The sequence below is a fragment of the Gastrolobium bilobum genome, unplaced genomic scaffold, assembly GCF_033153095.1.
Source record: "Gastrolobium bilobum isolate Gb01-03AN ecotype WA unplaced genomic scaffold, APGP_CSIRO_Gbil_v1 utg22134, whole genome shotgun sequence".
Taxonomy (NCBI): domain Eukaryota; kingdom Viridiplantae; phylum Streptophyta; class Magnoliopsida; order Fabales; family Fabaceae; genus Gastrolobium; species Gastrolobium bilobum.
The window spans coordinates 55,442-72,100 of record NW_026899656.1 but is presented as its reverse complement, the minus strand read 5'-3'; the positions used below and the strand labels follow the sequence as shown (position 1 = coordinate 72,100).

At 35.6% G+C, this 16,659-nt stretch overlaps 1 protein-coding gene across 1 annotated transcript; it reads left to right on the top strand.

Annotated features, from left to right (window-relative positions):
- The first annotated feature begins 7,243 nt into the window (after positions 1-7,243).
- LOC133292315 (probable DNA helicase MCM8) lies at positions 7,244-14,379 on the top strand. Its single transcript, XM_061490714.1, has 17 exons — positions 7,244-7,429; positions 7,582-7,722; positions 7,806-7,923; positions 8,037-8,259; positions 8,348-8,511; positions 9,776-10,039; positions 10,540-10,635; positions 10,824-10,976; positions 11,184-11,254; positions 11,338-11,456; positions 11,815-11,944; positions 12,689-12,734; positions 12,862-13,024; positions 13,129-13,303; positions 13,731-13,901; positions 13,982-14,095; positions 14,329-14,379. Exons 1-17 carry the CDS (start codon positions 7,244-7,246, stop codon positions 14,377-14,379), a joined length of 2,385 nt encoding a protein of 794 aa, XP_061346698.1.
- The last annotated feature ends 2,280 nt before the right edge of the window (positions 14,380-16,659 follow it).

Below are 16,659 nucleotides of genomic sequence, written 5' to 3'. Positions count from 1 at the left end.
TAGACTTCTTTTCCTCATTCTTTTTTTGTTTTCCTTGACATTGCTCGAAGTCCAGTCATCTTCACGCCTTAGCATTCGGTTTTGAGCAGCGCATCACTTAATTTTAGGAAGAGTCTGTTCTAATGTTAAATAGACTATTGTGGATTCATTATAAGGGTTAAAACGTACCATTTAGATCAATGTGAAATCCCAGATTCAATCATTCAAACGCAGCTAACGATTTAATATTTTGGGCTGTAATGTCTTTTTGAATGAAAAAATGGGGCTAAGAACCTAAAATAAAGATAATTAAAGTATAGCCATTAGAGTGTCGAGCAATCGGACCAAAATCTCCAGATGCTTCAAAGGTTGGAGGTTGACCCCTGTTGGCTGAACACGGTGAAGGAGCTTCAATCTTGTACAGCTTATGTACGCATTTTTGTATCCTATGAATTTAATGTACTATCTATTCTAGTATTGATAAGCAAACGAAAGATATAGTCAGTACAATAAAATCCTATTGGTAAACTTACGAAATTGGAAGCTATTAATGCGTTTCAATTTGAACAAAATTCAATCATAGCCCAAAGTTTATATAAAATTGAATTATAGAGTAGGTTATCTCATCCAGTGTTTTAACTTTATCTCATTTTACTATAGTGAAATAATCACTGAATTTTTCAATACGAATGAAAGATCTGCTAAAAATAAATTTAGACTTTTTATGCATCTGAGTTGAATAGATATTATTCAATAAATATAATAAGGGAAAAAAGTTTCCGATGTTACTTTAGATAACTTTATCTAATGTTCATCGAAACGACGTCGTTTTGGGGTTGAAAAATTAAAAAATTAGAGTGATAAAGACTATTATAACCCTGAAATAAATTAAAATTACAAAAATACCATAATTTTCGTCCCAAAACGACGTCGTTTTGATGAACATTAGATAAAGTTATCTAAAGTAACATCAGAAAAAACAAACCCATATAATAATCTCCAAATTATAAATTACTCATTGATGAATAAATATTATTTATTCAATATTTTTTTAGAAAAAATATATACAAAAAGCAGGAAACTGTTTTTTAAAAAGAATTGTATTGACAAACGAGATATTATCGTGGGTATTAATCAATATATGTAAACCATTTGATTGATTTTAACTTGATTAGTAGATTAATTTTTTTTTTTGCAAGTTTTTAAAATTTAAGAACCCCTCATCTAATAAGAAAATTGTATAACTATTTTACAGGGCAGAAGAGGGAGTGGGAAGCAAATGATACAAAAAGGGAAGCATGCTAATCAATGTTAGCTAAATGGTTTGAACACTTCAGCATGAATAAATATTATTTATTTAATATATATAACAATGTCAATAATTCAAATACATTTTTTAATGAAATATTTAATTTTTTAAGATAAACTCTGCGTTAGCCTCTCCGAAGTTAGGGTACCACGACAAACAAACTAGGTTTAAGATTTAAATTTTTTTATTTAACCAAGTAAACTAAGATCTAATCTTTTAAAGAGGCTTATTTAGCCCAAGCTATTCTATGTAATTTATTTAAAAAATAATAATTTTATAATACTTATATGATTTATTAATCACAAAATTTGATTAATTACATTTATTCAAGAGCTACAAAATTTGAATTTTTTACGCATATAATACTAGCTTCTAAATAAGCTCTATAACAGTGCTTAACCAAAATGCAAAAGAAAATATTATGTCAGGCATTTAAATTTTCTAGTAGTAAGCAGAAAATGAAATCCAGAAGGATACAGGGCACCACGTCCATTTCTTTTCTATCTAAACATCCACAAATGACACAGGCAATAAATCCATGTAGGAAAAAAATAGATCTAAAAAAACCATCAAATTCAATTAAATAGTAGAACACGTGCTACAAAATTATAAACTTTCTATTCATGACTTGGACTGAGTACATCAAGAGACTTATATAGTTGCACTTTTAGCACAAAACAGAAAACTCAAATAACATGTAGTACACCTTAATTAAATCATCTCAGTTGTTTTCTTTTATAATGGTTGAGGGCACAGGTAAGTTGATCAGTTTTACCTCAGAAACTTTCGTTTCTGTAAAAACACTGCCATCCATATTGCAAAAGGAATCTTTGACTGCAAAGGGTCTCCTTATTGAAGCTGTCATATCAAAGCTGGTTGGGGATACAGATAGAGATGGGATAGATGTACCGTTCAATAATTCCTCTTTTGTAGGACAATCAATAAGCTCCTTGTGACTTAATAACTCCAGATCATTGGATTTATCTTGGAAGCTGATATCAGTCTGTAAGAAACAAAGAGAATCACCGTTGAACTTCTCCTGTGTCTCTAAATTCATGTCCATAAGCTCAACTTTTTCACTCAGACAATCAACTTGATTATCATAATGAGCATTTTCCTGGTTATTGACACCCTTAAGAGGATGCAAATCATAGGAGGGTGATGCATTTTCAACATTTTCCATAGCACACATGGGTATGTCAAAAGTGCTTTTGACATTCTGTACAGCACTAGATGCCTTAATTGCAACATCTGATGATTCATGAAAAGGATTTGAATGTGAGTTTTGCTGGTTATTGGGTTTTGTGTTTTCAATTGACATGATAGATCTAGCAGGTTGCAGCTTTCCAAGCTTTGCTTTGTTTTGACCTCCACTTGGACTTCCAGCTCCATGTATTGGCAAGCCACGAAGTACAAGAGACTGTGGTTGCATTCCCCTACGTGGAGTACGCCCTGAGGATTTCACCTGCATTACATTATGACCAATTCAACAAATGCAGTGTAATAGAGAGATGAAGAAAGAAATAAAAAATCATAATTTAAAGAAGCACGTATTGCATCTGCGATAAACAATACTTAGCTTTTAAGCTGTGTGACCAAAGTCATAATGATATAAAATCTACAAACTTCTCCAACAAGAACATAACACTAACAAAACTGTTTCTAATTACATCAAATATAAGGCTTTTAGACCATTCTAAATCAGTTCAACAAAAAATATGCCATATGCATTTTCCAGAAGTTTTACCTGACTAATGCAATCAATCTCGCATTTTGACAATACGGGACAAGTCGCGCACATTAACCATACAAGACTTTGTGCCAGCATGTAAGTGGAAAATGTGCAGGACTACCATACATTTGTATTAAGTCTCGTAAAGTCCACTGGTTTGCTATGCGAGATTTCCACGCTAGCACTAAGTCCTGTATGATCAATGTGCGGGATTTAAAGAGTCTCGTACGGTCAACGTGTGAAACTTCCACACTGGCTTAGTCCTGCATGGTTGACGTGCAGAACTTGTATTGTATGATCAACATACGAGATTGAATGCATTAGTTTGAAATTTCTTTTTGAAAAATAAATTAAATAAGTATTTTTCTTAAAAAAAAAGCCTTAGTGCAGTGAAAAAGCCTCAAATATAAACAAGGAAGCAAGACTCACCCCATCAAAGAAGCCAATCTTTGGTGAAGGAAGTCGAAGGCCCGAGGGTTTCATTAGAGCTGAAGGAAGAGCTGTTCCTCCAGGAGCAGTCCTTGCACGTTGACTGATCAACTCAGTATGATGAGCTTCCTGCCCTTCTAAGCTTGAATCACTCTGCGGAATATGAGAATTTGTACCTTGATCTGCATCAGTGTGTAATACAACCTTTCTGCTAGAGCTACTATCAACGCTAGACCTTGAACTATTCCACATATGTTTAGCCATAGAAGTTGAAGAGGATGACTCTGAAGACCAATCACTGAAAGAGCTAGCGGGTGAAATACTAGAAGAAAGTTTGGTGACAGACATCAAGCCTGAGAGACTAGAATTGCCAGGCTCAGATTTATTTCTTGAAGCAGTTCTTGATGGTGTTCTGACAGCTGGGCTACATGAGATTGGCTTTAAAGCTCCACCATTAACTTTTCTATTTATGGAATTCAAAGGAGATTTACCAATATTATCAGATAAATTGATAGCAGAAGATGTGGAAGTTGCTGATTTTGTCTTGGTTGATACTGACGGACCAGAAGGGGATTTGGATGACTGTGTTGGTTTAGGCACAATACCTCGAGAACCTCCAATAACAGATGCTTTTGAAGTTGAATTGACTTTATCTGAAGATGTCAAATTAAAGTAAAAGTTACCAACAACTTAGATAAAGACAACTGTTACACCAAAATGAGAAGCCAAAAATTTAAAAGAACTCAAAGCAAGTTCTAACCACCAATTATTCGTTTTGCCTTGTCCTTATCACTTTTGACACGTAGATCACCAAGCAATACTCTCTTGGATGAAATTGTGGAACTTGGATTAGACTTTAATGGTACCTTTGATTGCTTTGAAATAGATGACTCTCTCCTAGGAGCAACAGGCTTCTTCAAAATGAGAAAACTAGTCAGATATATAGTCATTCAAATTTCAGTGCATGACTTCTGACTGCTTTTGTCCTCTGCCGCCAATCATTCGTTAGCATAATTAGAAAATCCAGTAGTTCTCTTTAATGGTTTAATTTAGTGGCATACCTGTGTAAGTTGCGGAAAAATAGGATTCTTCTTTATCATATTCCCAGATCCTCGCATGCCAGCACTTGGATTCTTAGGAGCAGGTGGAGCCTTCATCTAAAATCAATAGAAAGTTATTGTAGACATAAAGTGGGAGCAAAATAGGGTGCACTATTTCAGACATGAAACATTGCGCCCTTTTTCACCACCAAGCATTTATCCACAGCACCTATATCCAGAATTAATAATAGGTGCCTCTGTGATGGGTTTACTAGATATACCATCAAATCATAGGGCTACAGGTGGAATGGGTAAAGTTTTGAGAGAAGTGAACAACCTATCTACAACTGAATCAACCCCCATGGTTAACATTAACACTACATGTATATGGCACAAATTTTCTAGTCTCTATCACTAATGCAATTTACCTTGTTGTGAGAAACCACGCCAACTTTTTTTGAAGCTGAAAAAAGAAGAAGAAATAATTAAGTGGAGTAATTGAGGATAAATCAGTGCACCAGAATAAAAATAAAAAATAAAATTCAACCTACTATCTCTTATAATTGTCAGAATGCACAAGGGTAAGATAAAAGCATTTCAAATAGTCATTCTGTGTCCCAGAGAACCAGTTTTTAATTACAACTAATGTTGAAATTCCTTTCAGATCAAGTTTAGGAAAAAAGAACTCTTAATTATGATAACCATTTGTGCTGTGTTTGATAATAAGAAGCAGAGATAGAAGATGCAATTTGGATCATAAAACTAATCTTGCTCAGTCAATGCATGCTTTATGGATGCTCTTCACAGTTCACTAATAGATTGCAAGGATCTGTGTTGAATAGGCAGAGTGTGTTGGAAGACTTACAGTCATGAGTTTGGAACCCTGGTCTTCCAGAGGGCACCTTGGTGTTTCCATTTCCAAGGTTGGAGGACACTTTGGTATTTCCATTTCCAAGGTTGGAGGGCACTTTGGTATTTCCATTTGCAAGATTGGAGTTGTTGCTAGATTTCTGAATTGAAGCTCTGATATCCTCAAACAAATCACCCTCTACCTCAAGACTTTCCAGGGTCAAGCTATCACTCTCTAATGTAGATACAGACTCGCATGATTTGTACACATCCTCTTGAATCCCAGGCAATGCATGTTTTTCATCCTTCTCAACACCTTCAATAATAATAGACAACTCTTCGGGATCCAAAACCCCTAAAAACACACATCAATTAAAGACAGATGTAGTTAAAATCCTATTAAAAAGAAAAGAAAAAACACAATTGCAAGGGGAAAAAGAAAGATACCAGCACTGGTGAAAAAAGCACTGTCCCAAGCTAAACTCTTGCGCAAATTGCACTTGGTGTTTTTCTTAGGCTTTCCAATTTCAGAAGTCTCATCATTTGAAGGAGGTTCGTGCTCCCACTCTTCAAGTTTGCTAGCAGCATCCTCAAACTTTTTCGAGTTAGGAGTGTACAACAAATCCGCATGCTCTTGGTTTTCTGAAAACACATTTAACAAAGGTAATGAGATCAAAGAGAGAACATGAATAGTAGATTTAAACGAATTTCAATTTATCTCAACACATAAAACGGTAAATAGTTCAATATTGATTAAAATCGAGAGAAATTTGCAGTTATTAAAAAAAGAAGAAGAAAGAAAAACAGAAAAAATGACCTGAAGGTTGTTGTTGGTTGAGGGTGTTTCCAGAAACGGAATCGAGAAGCGAATCGTCAGCGGACGAAACGTCGATGATACTAAGGCGTCGATCTTCGACATCTTTCTTCCTCAGAGAACCGTCCGTTGCAGAAATCATCGGCGCCGAAGAAAGGAGAAGGGAGAGACTTTCGTTTCAGAATTTTGAACTTTGGAGAAGCGCCTAATTGATTCAACACAACAAAAATGACTTATATTATATCCCTATTTTTTTATCACAAAAATAAAAGTTTGAAAAAATAATAAATAAAATAAAGACTGTGACGGTGAATCCGTTGATGTAATGAGGGCAATCGAAACAGAGAAAAATTTAATTTAAATTTTAGACTAAAGTTATTTTTACCCCATTATTTTCACATGGTATTGTTTTTTTTTTTGAAAACTGATGCTAATTATCTCTTTGAGGCGAATCAGAATTCCCTTGTATTTTCACGGGTTCGACTCTTTGAGTCGCCTATGAGACTAACCCAGAGTACGGGTGCGAGTCCAAGGATTACGGTACTTATGCCCCTTCTCAAATGATGTTGGTGGAATTCGAACCGAGGTCTTCTCCCACCACTCAGTCCCCATGCTACCAACTGAGCCACCACACTTGGGTTTTCACATGGTATTGTTTTATTCTGTGGCTATAAATTATTACCCAGATCTCACTATCTCGAATGATTAATATGGTTTATGAACAATGAACAAAAAAAAAAAAAAAAAAATATCAAAGTGCTGCTTAATAAAAGTCATATTGTGTAATAAATGTGCTCTATGCCATTACTGCGTAATTTATCCATTTTAAGTTTTCATTCATTTAATAATATTTGATTTGCATTTTTAAAAAAGATTTCTTCCATATTTTTTAATTTCTCCCCTGTGGAAAATGACAGTTCAGTGCTTACCAGTACGAGTCCCCAAACCCAATTGTAAATTCGATTAAAGCCCAAAACAACGGCCCAGAAAGGTAACCTTATTTATTTATATTCAGTTTTCCCGCCAAAAGCAAAAGCAGTGGAAGAAGGCACCGCGAAAGCGTGGTGGGGATGCACAGAGCAACAGAGGAAATGGAAGAGAGGATCGGATATGGATTCGGATCCATATCCATGGATCCATTCGGGTTACTGGATATATTGGAAATTTATTTTCCTCAGCAACTGTTCACTGTGGAAGAAACCTGGCTCAATCTCACATCTTCTCTTCTTTCCTTCTTTTCTTCTCAACCGGGCCAGGGCCAGAACCTCGCTTCTCAGGTATTTCAATTACTCTTCCCCTCTTCAAATCATTGATTTCTTTTTTTTTTCTTTCCTCATTATTATAGAAACCTTGTGTTGGATTCAGTGATATTGAATATTTCAGCGTGTGTTGTTATCGAGTGGGGATAATTATTGAATTATGCTGACAGGTGAAAAATGATTATGGAAACTATGTCTTGTCGCTTGACTTGCATCAGTTAAAACAAATATGTCATGTTGAGGAATTTTATGAAATGTTAATGGAGAAACCTAAAATTGCTCTCTTATGCATGAGTGCTGCAGTTCACAAGGTATGCTTGAAATCACCACTGTTGTTTGTTAAAACAATTGCTTATCCTATGCTTGGCCAAAATAATTTGGAAAGTGGAAACAGGTTTTGCTTTCAATATGGGAGAATGATATGCTGGAGCTTAGTGGAAAAGTGTTTATCCGTCTTCATAACTGCCCTGAAACTATGATTGCGCTGAAGAACTTAAAAGCAGCTTACATTGGTATATCATAAAATCATTGTAGTAATTGCTTGATTGCCAAAGTTGAAGCTTTCCTGTTTTAAAAAAGAAAAGAAAAAAGAGAGGCATTTTAACATCCTTTGGTGATTTGACAGACAAGCTTGTCTCAGTGCGTGGAACTGCTGTGAAAGTCAGCACTGTCAGACCTCTTGTGGTAGAAATGAGTTTTGAATGTGGTAAGTGTAAACAAAGAATCACGCGTATGTTTCCTGATGGGAAATTTTCACCGCCATCAACTTGTAATTTGAATGGATGCAAGAGCAAAATCTTTAACCCATTGCGACCTACTGCTCAAACTATTGATTTTCAAAAAATAAGGTGAGCCTGGTGCTTTTCCCCCCACCCCTACTTATTCGTTGGAGCTTCAGTCCTTTAAAAAACATTTTTTATGCATGTGCTTCACAAGAGTTCAAGAATTATTAAAACCTGAAGATCATGAAGAAGGGCGGGTGCCTCGAACAGTGGAATGTGAGCTTACCCAAGATCTTGTTGATGCATGCATACCCGGGGATGTGGTGACTGTTACTGGAATCATAAGAGGAATTAATACTTACATGGATATTGGAGGAGGTATGATTGACATTGCATGTTTTTGCTATCTACCATAGATGGTGCCCTGTATTAACACTTGCATGGTTGCTGAAGTGAAACCAAATTGAAATTTATGAGCAAAGATAACTAAACTCTCTAAAATTTCACTTGAATATTTATCTATTACTCTTTTAGTTAATCTCCTTTCTTCATTTCTTCGTGTTCACTAGTATATGGATTTGGCTACTATCTACATGCAAAATCATTAATGTATTTTTGGCCAATAAATGACCTGAAACTTTGGTGATAATAATAGAATACCTTTATTAAAAGATGAAGACAAAGTTATGAAACATAAAAAATGACAATGTCTTATCATCATATATGTATATTCTTTGTAGAACATGCCTTTCTTCTTTTCTTCAAGAGTTGGACAGCACCAGCTTCTGCTTAATTCTTGAAGGCTGCATAACTGCTTTGCTATTGCTGATGCACGAGAAGTATGCTAAAATGATATATAACTTTAAAACTTACAAAATTTAGATTCTAAAGGAAGTTACAGCTGTTAACAAATCTCATGTAAAGGTAAATGATATGAATAGTTCTTAAGTAGACTTAACAATTCAACATAAGATATGTTATCACTTGACACATGAAATTATTTAGTACAAAGTAATAATGTGTTTTTTGTTTACTGGTTTAGTCTACACAAGTATTTCTTGGAAGGTAGATGGGGACTCAGCATATTTGCCAGACAACCTATTTTAGTTGTTATTGTTTTGTTTGTATAAGAGTTATTCCGGCTTTATAGAATAGGAATACGGGTCTTCTACTCTCAGCATATCGCTTTTATATGACAGGTAAACTTCATGATCGTTGAAGCATAATCCGCTTTCAATGTCATCATCACTTTTCTATGCCACCTGACAATTTGATTCCATATTTTTGTAGTTCATCAACTTTCCTATTTATAAAGAGTAAACATCTTTTTTGGCCCCTGGTAATATCTACGAAATTCTTTTTAGTTCCTGGCAATAAAAAAAGACCAAATTGGTCCTTAAAATTATGAAAAAAGGACCGCATTAGTCTTTATGTCAACTCCTCCGTCACTAACGTGGCTTTTTTGCATACTGTTAGGGACCAATTTGGTTCTTTTTTATTGTCAGGGACTAAAAAGGATTTCGTAGATATTGTCAGGGACCAAAAAGGGTGTTTACTCTTATATAAAAATGACCATAAGATGCAAATTTATTCTCTTTTGAGTCATTTCTCTATCTGATGCAGCTTGTGGGTATTTATGCAGGGAAGTCGAAGAACAGAAACCAAGGATTTTACTATTTGTATCTTGAAACTGTATCCATAAAAAATTCAAAGTCGCAGTCCATACCTGAGGATTTGCAAGACTCTAATCCCAAAGCTAGACCGACTGAGCTATTTGATTTATTTTCATTTTCTTCAAAGGATTTAGAATTTGTTGTGAAGTTTGCGGAAGAGCACGGTCCAGATTTGTTTCGGCAAATCCTTCAATCTATATGCCCGTCAATCTATGGGCATGAGCTTGTTAAAGGTAAATTTGTATCACATAATGAAATGTGTCTCCATGCTCAGTAGCCTTTTTGGTTAGAGGGTGAGCCTTGGCGAAATGGTAACATTGCTGCCCTGTGACTTTGCTGGTGGTCATCGGCTCTAATCGTGGAAACAGCCTCTCCGCCCAGCATAAGATCACATACATCTGACTTTCCCCAGACCCTGCAATAGCAGAAGTTTCATGCACAAGGCCACCCTTTGAGTTGCTTGTTTGGTGAAATGTTTCTTATGCTTTCTTTAATTGTTTGTATAACCTTGTCAATGTTTCCTATTGAAAAGTCATAATCCAGCTATTCCAACATATTTTTGTTCACTTTTATCTTGGGAACCCCATGGTTGGCACGTGCTTTGTTAGTAACTGTTTGGGAAGTGGAGAATGTGAATCGAGCCATTTCTGATACTCCAGTGGTATTATTTGGGGATATGTTTCGAAATTGGTAATCAGGTGAATCTAATATTAATTTGCTATTACTTTGGCAGCTGGGATAACTCTGGCATTATTTGGTGGTGTACGAAAGCATTCTATGGATCAGAATAAGGTTCCTGTGAGGGGAGATATTCATGTCATAATTGTTGGTATGCTTAATGTCTTTTCCTTGCCTTCTGAATAGAATCAAATCTTCAGAAATATTTATCTTACGGATAAGTGGGTTTATTTATATCAAAAATGTTTTCTTCACTTAGAAGTTGGCATAATGGAAACATGATGATAAGTTATGCAGAGGAGATGACAACCTGGTAGTATTGCTTTTTCAATTTTCTAGGTGATCCTGGTCTAGGTAAGAGCCAGTTGCTACAAGCAGCAGCAGCTGTTTCTCCACGCGGTATCTATGTCTGTGGTAATGCGACAACCAGAGCTGGCCTCACAGTAGCCGTAGTGAAGGATCCTATGACAAGCGACTATGCTTTTGAGGCTGGTATATATGTTTTTAATTTAATTTTATGGTTTTACTCAGTCAAACTGTGACCTTAATGTGTACTGTGCTATTTCCATAATTAGGGAATTACTTGTGATTGGTCATGGTTAATAGGAGACTCTGCGAAATTTGACTTCAAATTGCTATGGTCTTTCGCAAAAGATTAGATTTTATTTTCTGCCGAGTGATTGTTGGAATTCCTGATAGGTGCTATGGTGCTGGCTGACAGTGGATTGTGCTGCATTGATGAATTTGATAAAATGTCATCAGAGCATCAGGTTTGTGCTCTGGTTACTGATCAATTTCTAGTTACTTGAATATATCTTAACTGAAACTTCATTGTCTATTTGTGATAATGCAGGCTTTGCTGGAGGCAATGGAGCAACAGTGTGTCTCTATTGCTAAGGCAGGGTTAGTAGCAAGTTTATCATCTCGGACTTCTGTCTTAGCGGCTGCAAACCCCGTTGGTGGTCATTATAAGTAAAATTTTCAGTTTTCATCTTATTCCCACAATTTTATCTTATTTGCACAATTTTCCTGAGTAGGCTATAACTTGTTTCGATATTCCGTCTCAGATTATCTATCATGACAAAAAATAATATATAAACAGTAATAAATCAGATAAAGTTCACTAATATCCCGCATACTTCCATTTTCTCTCTTTCAATGACGTAGATGTCTTTGAGGTTCTTAATCGATATAAATTTGTATTCTAATATTTTTACTATCAAATAATGCCAGTCATGTAACCAAGCAATGTTTCTTGTGACAAATTGTGCAAGTTATTTGTATAAAGCATAAAGGAACTATATATTGAAAGTTATAACCCAAATTGCAGCCGGGCAAAAACTGTGAATGAAAATTTGAAAATGAGTGCTGCTCTCTTGTCTCGGTTTGATTTAATTTTCATACTGCTGGATAAACCTGATGAACTTCTGGACAAGCGAGTCTCGGAGCACATTATGTCAGTAAGTTTTCCATCTTCTTACTTAGTGTTGGTGCTTGTACATAAATTACACACTGTTCATATCTCATTCGTGGTTGATGGGAATGACATCTTTGTTTTTCATCTTGATAAATGTAGCTACTATTATGGTGATGATAAAGTATATTAGGAGGTTTTCAATAATTGTTTGAACTTTTCAGTTGTTAAATAAGGTTGTCTCCAAACTCTACTTTCTTTAATATAACAGATGTATCTGCTTATGCCAAGGATACAAATTATTAATTGAGGCTAATATTCATTTCTGCATAATTATTCTAGGTTTTCCCCCTCGTGTCTTGTTTTTTTGATCTAGAAGCTACTCTTCTTCTCAAAACCTAAAAACCACTCTCCAACTAGCAAGGGTAGGGAAGCTACTCTTCTTCTCAAATAAAGGAATTTAATTGGTAAATAGGTTTGAACATCCGATGTACAGGAGACATGACTTGCACTGGGACCAATAGAGAAATGCTGGAAGAGTGTTATGAAAATTGCAAAGGAAACATTATTTGCCACATGGCATAGATGAAATCATAACGGGCTTTCTGTGTGTTAGATTTTGGTGTTCTTTCTGTTGGACAATATCTTTTCTCCCAGTATACAAAGGCTCGATGTTTTCATATTTTTACCAAATATTTTCTCAAATCAATACTGTCGGTATCTTATTTTTTATTTGATCCTATGTTTGTCTGTTGGTACTAAAGATTAAAGGTTCAAATGTATCTGGCAGCTTCATGCTGGGCAGCATTCACCGGCATTGAAAAAGCGACGTGGAGGTTTTCTCTCCACTCCGTCTTGTATTTTTTAGATTTGCTAGAGCATCCAACTTATTGGTAAATCCAGATTCCAGATTCACTAATGAAGAATATTCGTTTTAGCCAGATCCTCCTTCTGATTCAAGAGTTGCTGCATCACAGAATGCTGATGGTGTAGGTTTGGGCGTTAGATCTGGTTCTTTAATTTCAAGGTTGAGACTTGACCCACACAGGGACAGTGATTTTGTTCCATTACCCGTTCAACTTCTTCGCAAATACATTGCTTATGCAAGGAGTTTTGTCTTTCCTAGGTGATCTGATGTCATATCTATTGATTGTGGTCTAAGTATTCCCTTGGGAAGCTTATAAGAATTTATTTTCTGCCTCTTTTCTCTTTTTGATTTCTCTTAATCAGGATGTCCAAGCCAGCAGCAGAAATCTTACAGAAGTTTTACCTAAAACTGAGAGATCATAATACTTCGGCTGATGGTACTCCAATAACAGCAAGGCAACTGGAAAGTCTACTAAGGCTAGCTGAAGCTCGAGCTAGGCTGGACTTAAGAGTAGAAATAACGGCCCAGGATGCAATGGTTAGTTAATTTTACATCTTAATATGACCTGAACAATGTAATAGCACCAATAATCTTTCTGCCCCTCGAGTTTAATCAAGTGAATGCAAGTCTGAGGTCTAATGTTTAGCACAGCTTGGGTTCGGAGAGTTGTGACTATTAGTTCACGTGAAGGCTAATATGTAATTCTTGGAACAGCTAAAAAGCCACCTTTCTAATATCGATAAAATGCTATTTTAAACGTTAATATTCCTTGCAAAAAGATGAAAGGGAAATAGTTTTAGTAGGTCAACAATATTTCCTGCCTCTACTTCCATGTTATAAAATTTCCTTTACCAATTGAGGAGTATATCGACAACTGAATGTTTCCTGTCCGAAGTTTAAAATGTCAAGTTTTTTCTTGTCATGAATTCCTTGAGTCATTCTTGTAACGACATCGTTTGTTCAGGATGTTGTTGAAATCATGAAGGAGTCCCTGTATGATAAATATGTGGATGAGCATGGAGTCGTGGATTTTGGTCGAAGTGGGGGTATGAGTCAACAGAAAGAGGCAAAACGCTTCCTAAACGCCCTCAATAAGCAATCGGAATTGGAACAGAAAGATTGTTTTTCAGTATCTGTATGTGCTCATTTTTTTCCCCCTGCATTTGCTTTCGGTGATTTCTGTACTTAGTAAAAGACGCGTGTGTTCCTTTTCAGGAAATATACAGTCTCGCTGATAGGATTTCCTTGAAAGTTCCTGATGTTGACACTTTCATCGATAATTTAAACAGCGTTGGTTTTCTCCTAAAAAAAGGACCCAAGACATATCAGGTATGATGGCATTTTTACTATCCAGTCTTTTTTTGTTTGGCTAATCTTCAATTTCTTTATCTTCCACTGTCAACGGAGCTATATATTTCATTTACACTTTTTTGATGATTTCCATCTTAATTGTCATCTGTCTTTCTTTCGTGTACTACGACTTCCCATTCAAACCACCTCCGTAAGTGGAAGAAATTTTTCTAGAATTTTTCATGACAAAATCAACCTTTTAACTTGTGCAGGTGTTATCCTCCTCTTATTCACGAAGCCAATCATTTAGTACAAGGGGCTAAACTGAATTTGAGTGATGTACATTTTCTCCATATACTGAAGATCCCATGCCCAAAATACTGGGAATGTACTAGAGTACTATTCCTGGTCTTGTTGATGTGTAATCCACTAACGGCTTCATCCCATTATTGTATTTTTCATAGAAGATGCCATGTCATTTGCAGGAATGGGGTAAAAAATCTCCCATGTTGTAAATTATGTTCCAATTTTCTATCGTATATCTTGTAGCGACAGTATAAGCCCAATATCTTCTCTCCTTTGTTGACATGTACTAAGATTATGTGACAGGGATATCAATCATTTCTATTTGAGACAAGAAATATAATAACAGTGCACAATTTACGCAAAGTCAGTTAAAAATTGTAATTGGAAGTCCAAAAAATAGCATGTAATTTCAAGAAATTTCTTGAAAATTATAATAACCCTGATTTGTAATACATCTAATGGTATAATATTAACTAGAGTAAATATTCTTTTGGATCTTTAACCAAAAAACGATCTGCACTTTAGTCTCTTACAAAAAAAATTAGTCTCGAGGTCCCTAAGAAATTCAAAATAGACTCATTTTAGTTCTTTTGAAGGACTAATGTGGGTCTTTTTGACTTTGTGAGGGACCGCGATTTCAACTAAATGGATCCACTTTGAATTTCTTAGGAACCTTGAGAGTAATTTTTTTTTTTGTAAAGGATTAAAATCGAGATCGTATTTTTTATCAAGGACCCAAAAAGCTATTTACTCTATTAACTATTTAATCTTATATAATTCAGATTAATTAAGAGGCTTAATACAAAGGATTGGATTAAATATTAATTGATTACTCACACTATAGATAAAATAAATATAACACTTAGTTCAATTAATGCGGGAGGTGTGTAGTCATGTAGGAAGACACCAATTAAGAGAGCAAATGGGCTTAAGTGAGTATGAATGGGCTTTGGCGGGGACAGTGAGGGCCTTGGCAGAACGCTCCTCGCTGGGAAGGTCGCTCAAGTGAGCTGCCCATCGAACGTGTTATTTTCTCGTTCATGATTGCTCACTTAAATCTCCCTCCCTCCCTCCCTCCCTCCCTAATGATTTCATTGATTGGATTTCACTTGACTGTCTATAGCTCCATTGCGTGTGCTCGGAGTAGAAGTTTTGTATAAATGTATCGCCATGCTATTAAGTATTTTTATTTAAGTTCTTTTCTTTCTAAGAGGTGGAATAGAATAACCCTTCCCTCCCTAATAATTTCGTGGATTGGATTTCACTTAACTGTCTATGGCTCCATTGCGTGTGCTCGGGGTAGAAATTTTGTATAAATGTATCGCCATGCTATTAAGTATTTTTATTTAAGTTCTTTTCTTTCTAAAAGCCCTCCCTCCCTCCCTAATGATTTCGTGGATTGGATTTCACTTGACTGTCTACGGCTCCATTGCGTGTGCTCGGGGTAAAAGTTCTATATAAATGTATCGTCATGCTATTAAGTATTTTTAAGTATTTTTATTTAAGTTCTTCTCTTTCTAAGAGGTGGAATAGAATAACCCCTCCCTCCCTCCCTCCCCCTCCCTAATGATTTCGTGGATTGGACTTCACTTGATTGTCTACAACTCGATTGCGTGTGCTCGGAATAGAAGTTTTGTATAAATGTATCACCATGCTATTAAGTATTTTTATTTAAGTTCTTTTCTTTCTAAGAGGTGGAATAAAATAACCCCTCCCTCCCTCCCTAATGATTTCGTGGATTAAATTTCACTTGACTGTCTACGGCTCCATTGCGTGTGCTCGGAATAGAAGTTTTGTATAAATGTATCGCCATACTATTAAATATTTTTATTTAAGTTCTTTTCTTTCCAAGAGGTGGAATAGAATAACCCCTCCCTCCCTCCTTTTACCCTGGAAAATCACTAACGATGTAACATCGGTTAAAACAAAATGAGAAAATGATATAGAGCTCAAAGGGGCCAAAATTTTGGGCTGGCTTTCTGTTATTCTTGATTATTCTATCTGTAGAAAGAAATAAAAGGTCCAGAGATCTAATCATACAGCAACATTGTATAGGGGAAGTAAAAGGTCCACACAGGTGCACGGTGCACCATATTGTACAAGAAAAAAAACTACACATCACGTCTAAATGTCTACTGTACGGATTTCAAAAACATGAACAATCTTCATCCATTATTGTACGAAGAAATAAGGGGGAAGAATATACCAATTTATGCTTACAATCAGTTACCTAAAATCTTCAGTATTTGCCAGACAAACAGGGCTCCTGGATTTACAATGTAACTTTGATATAATAA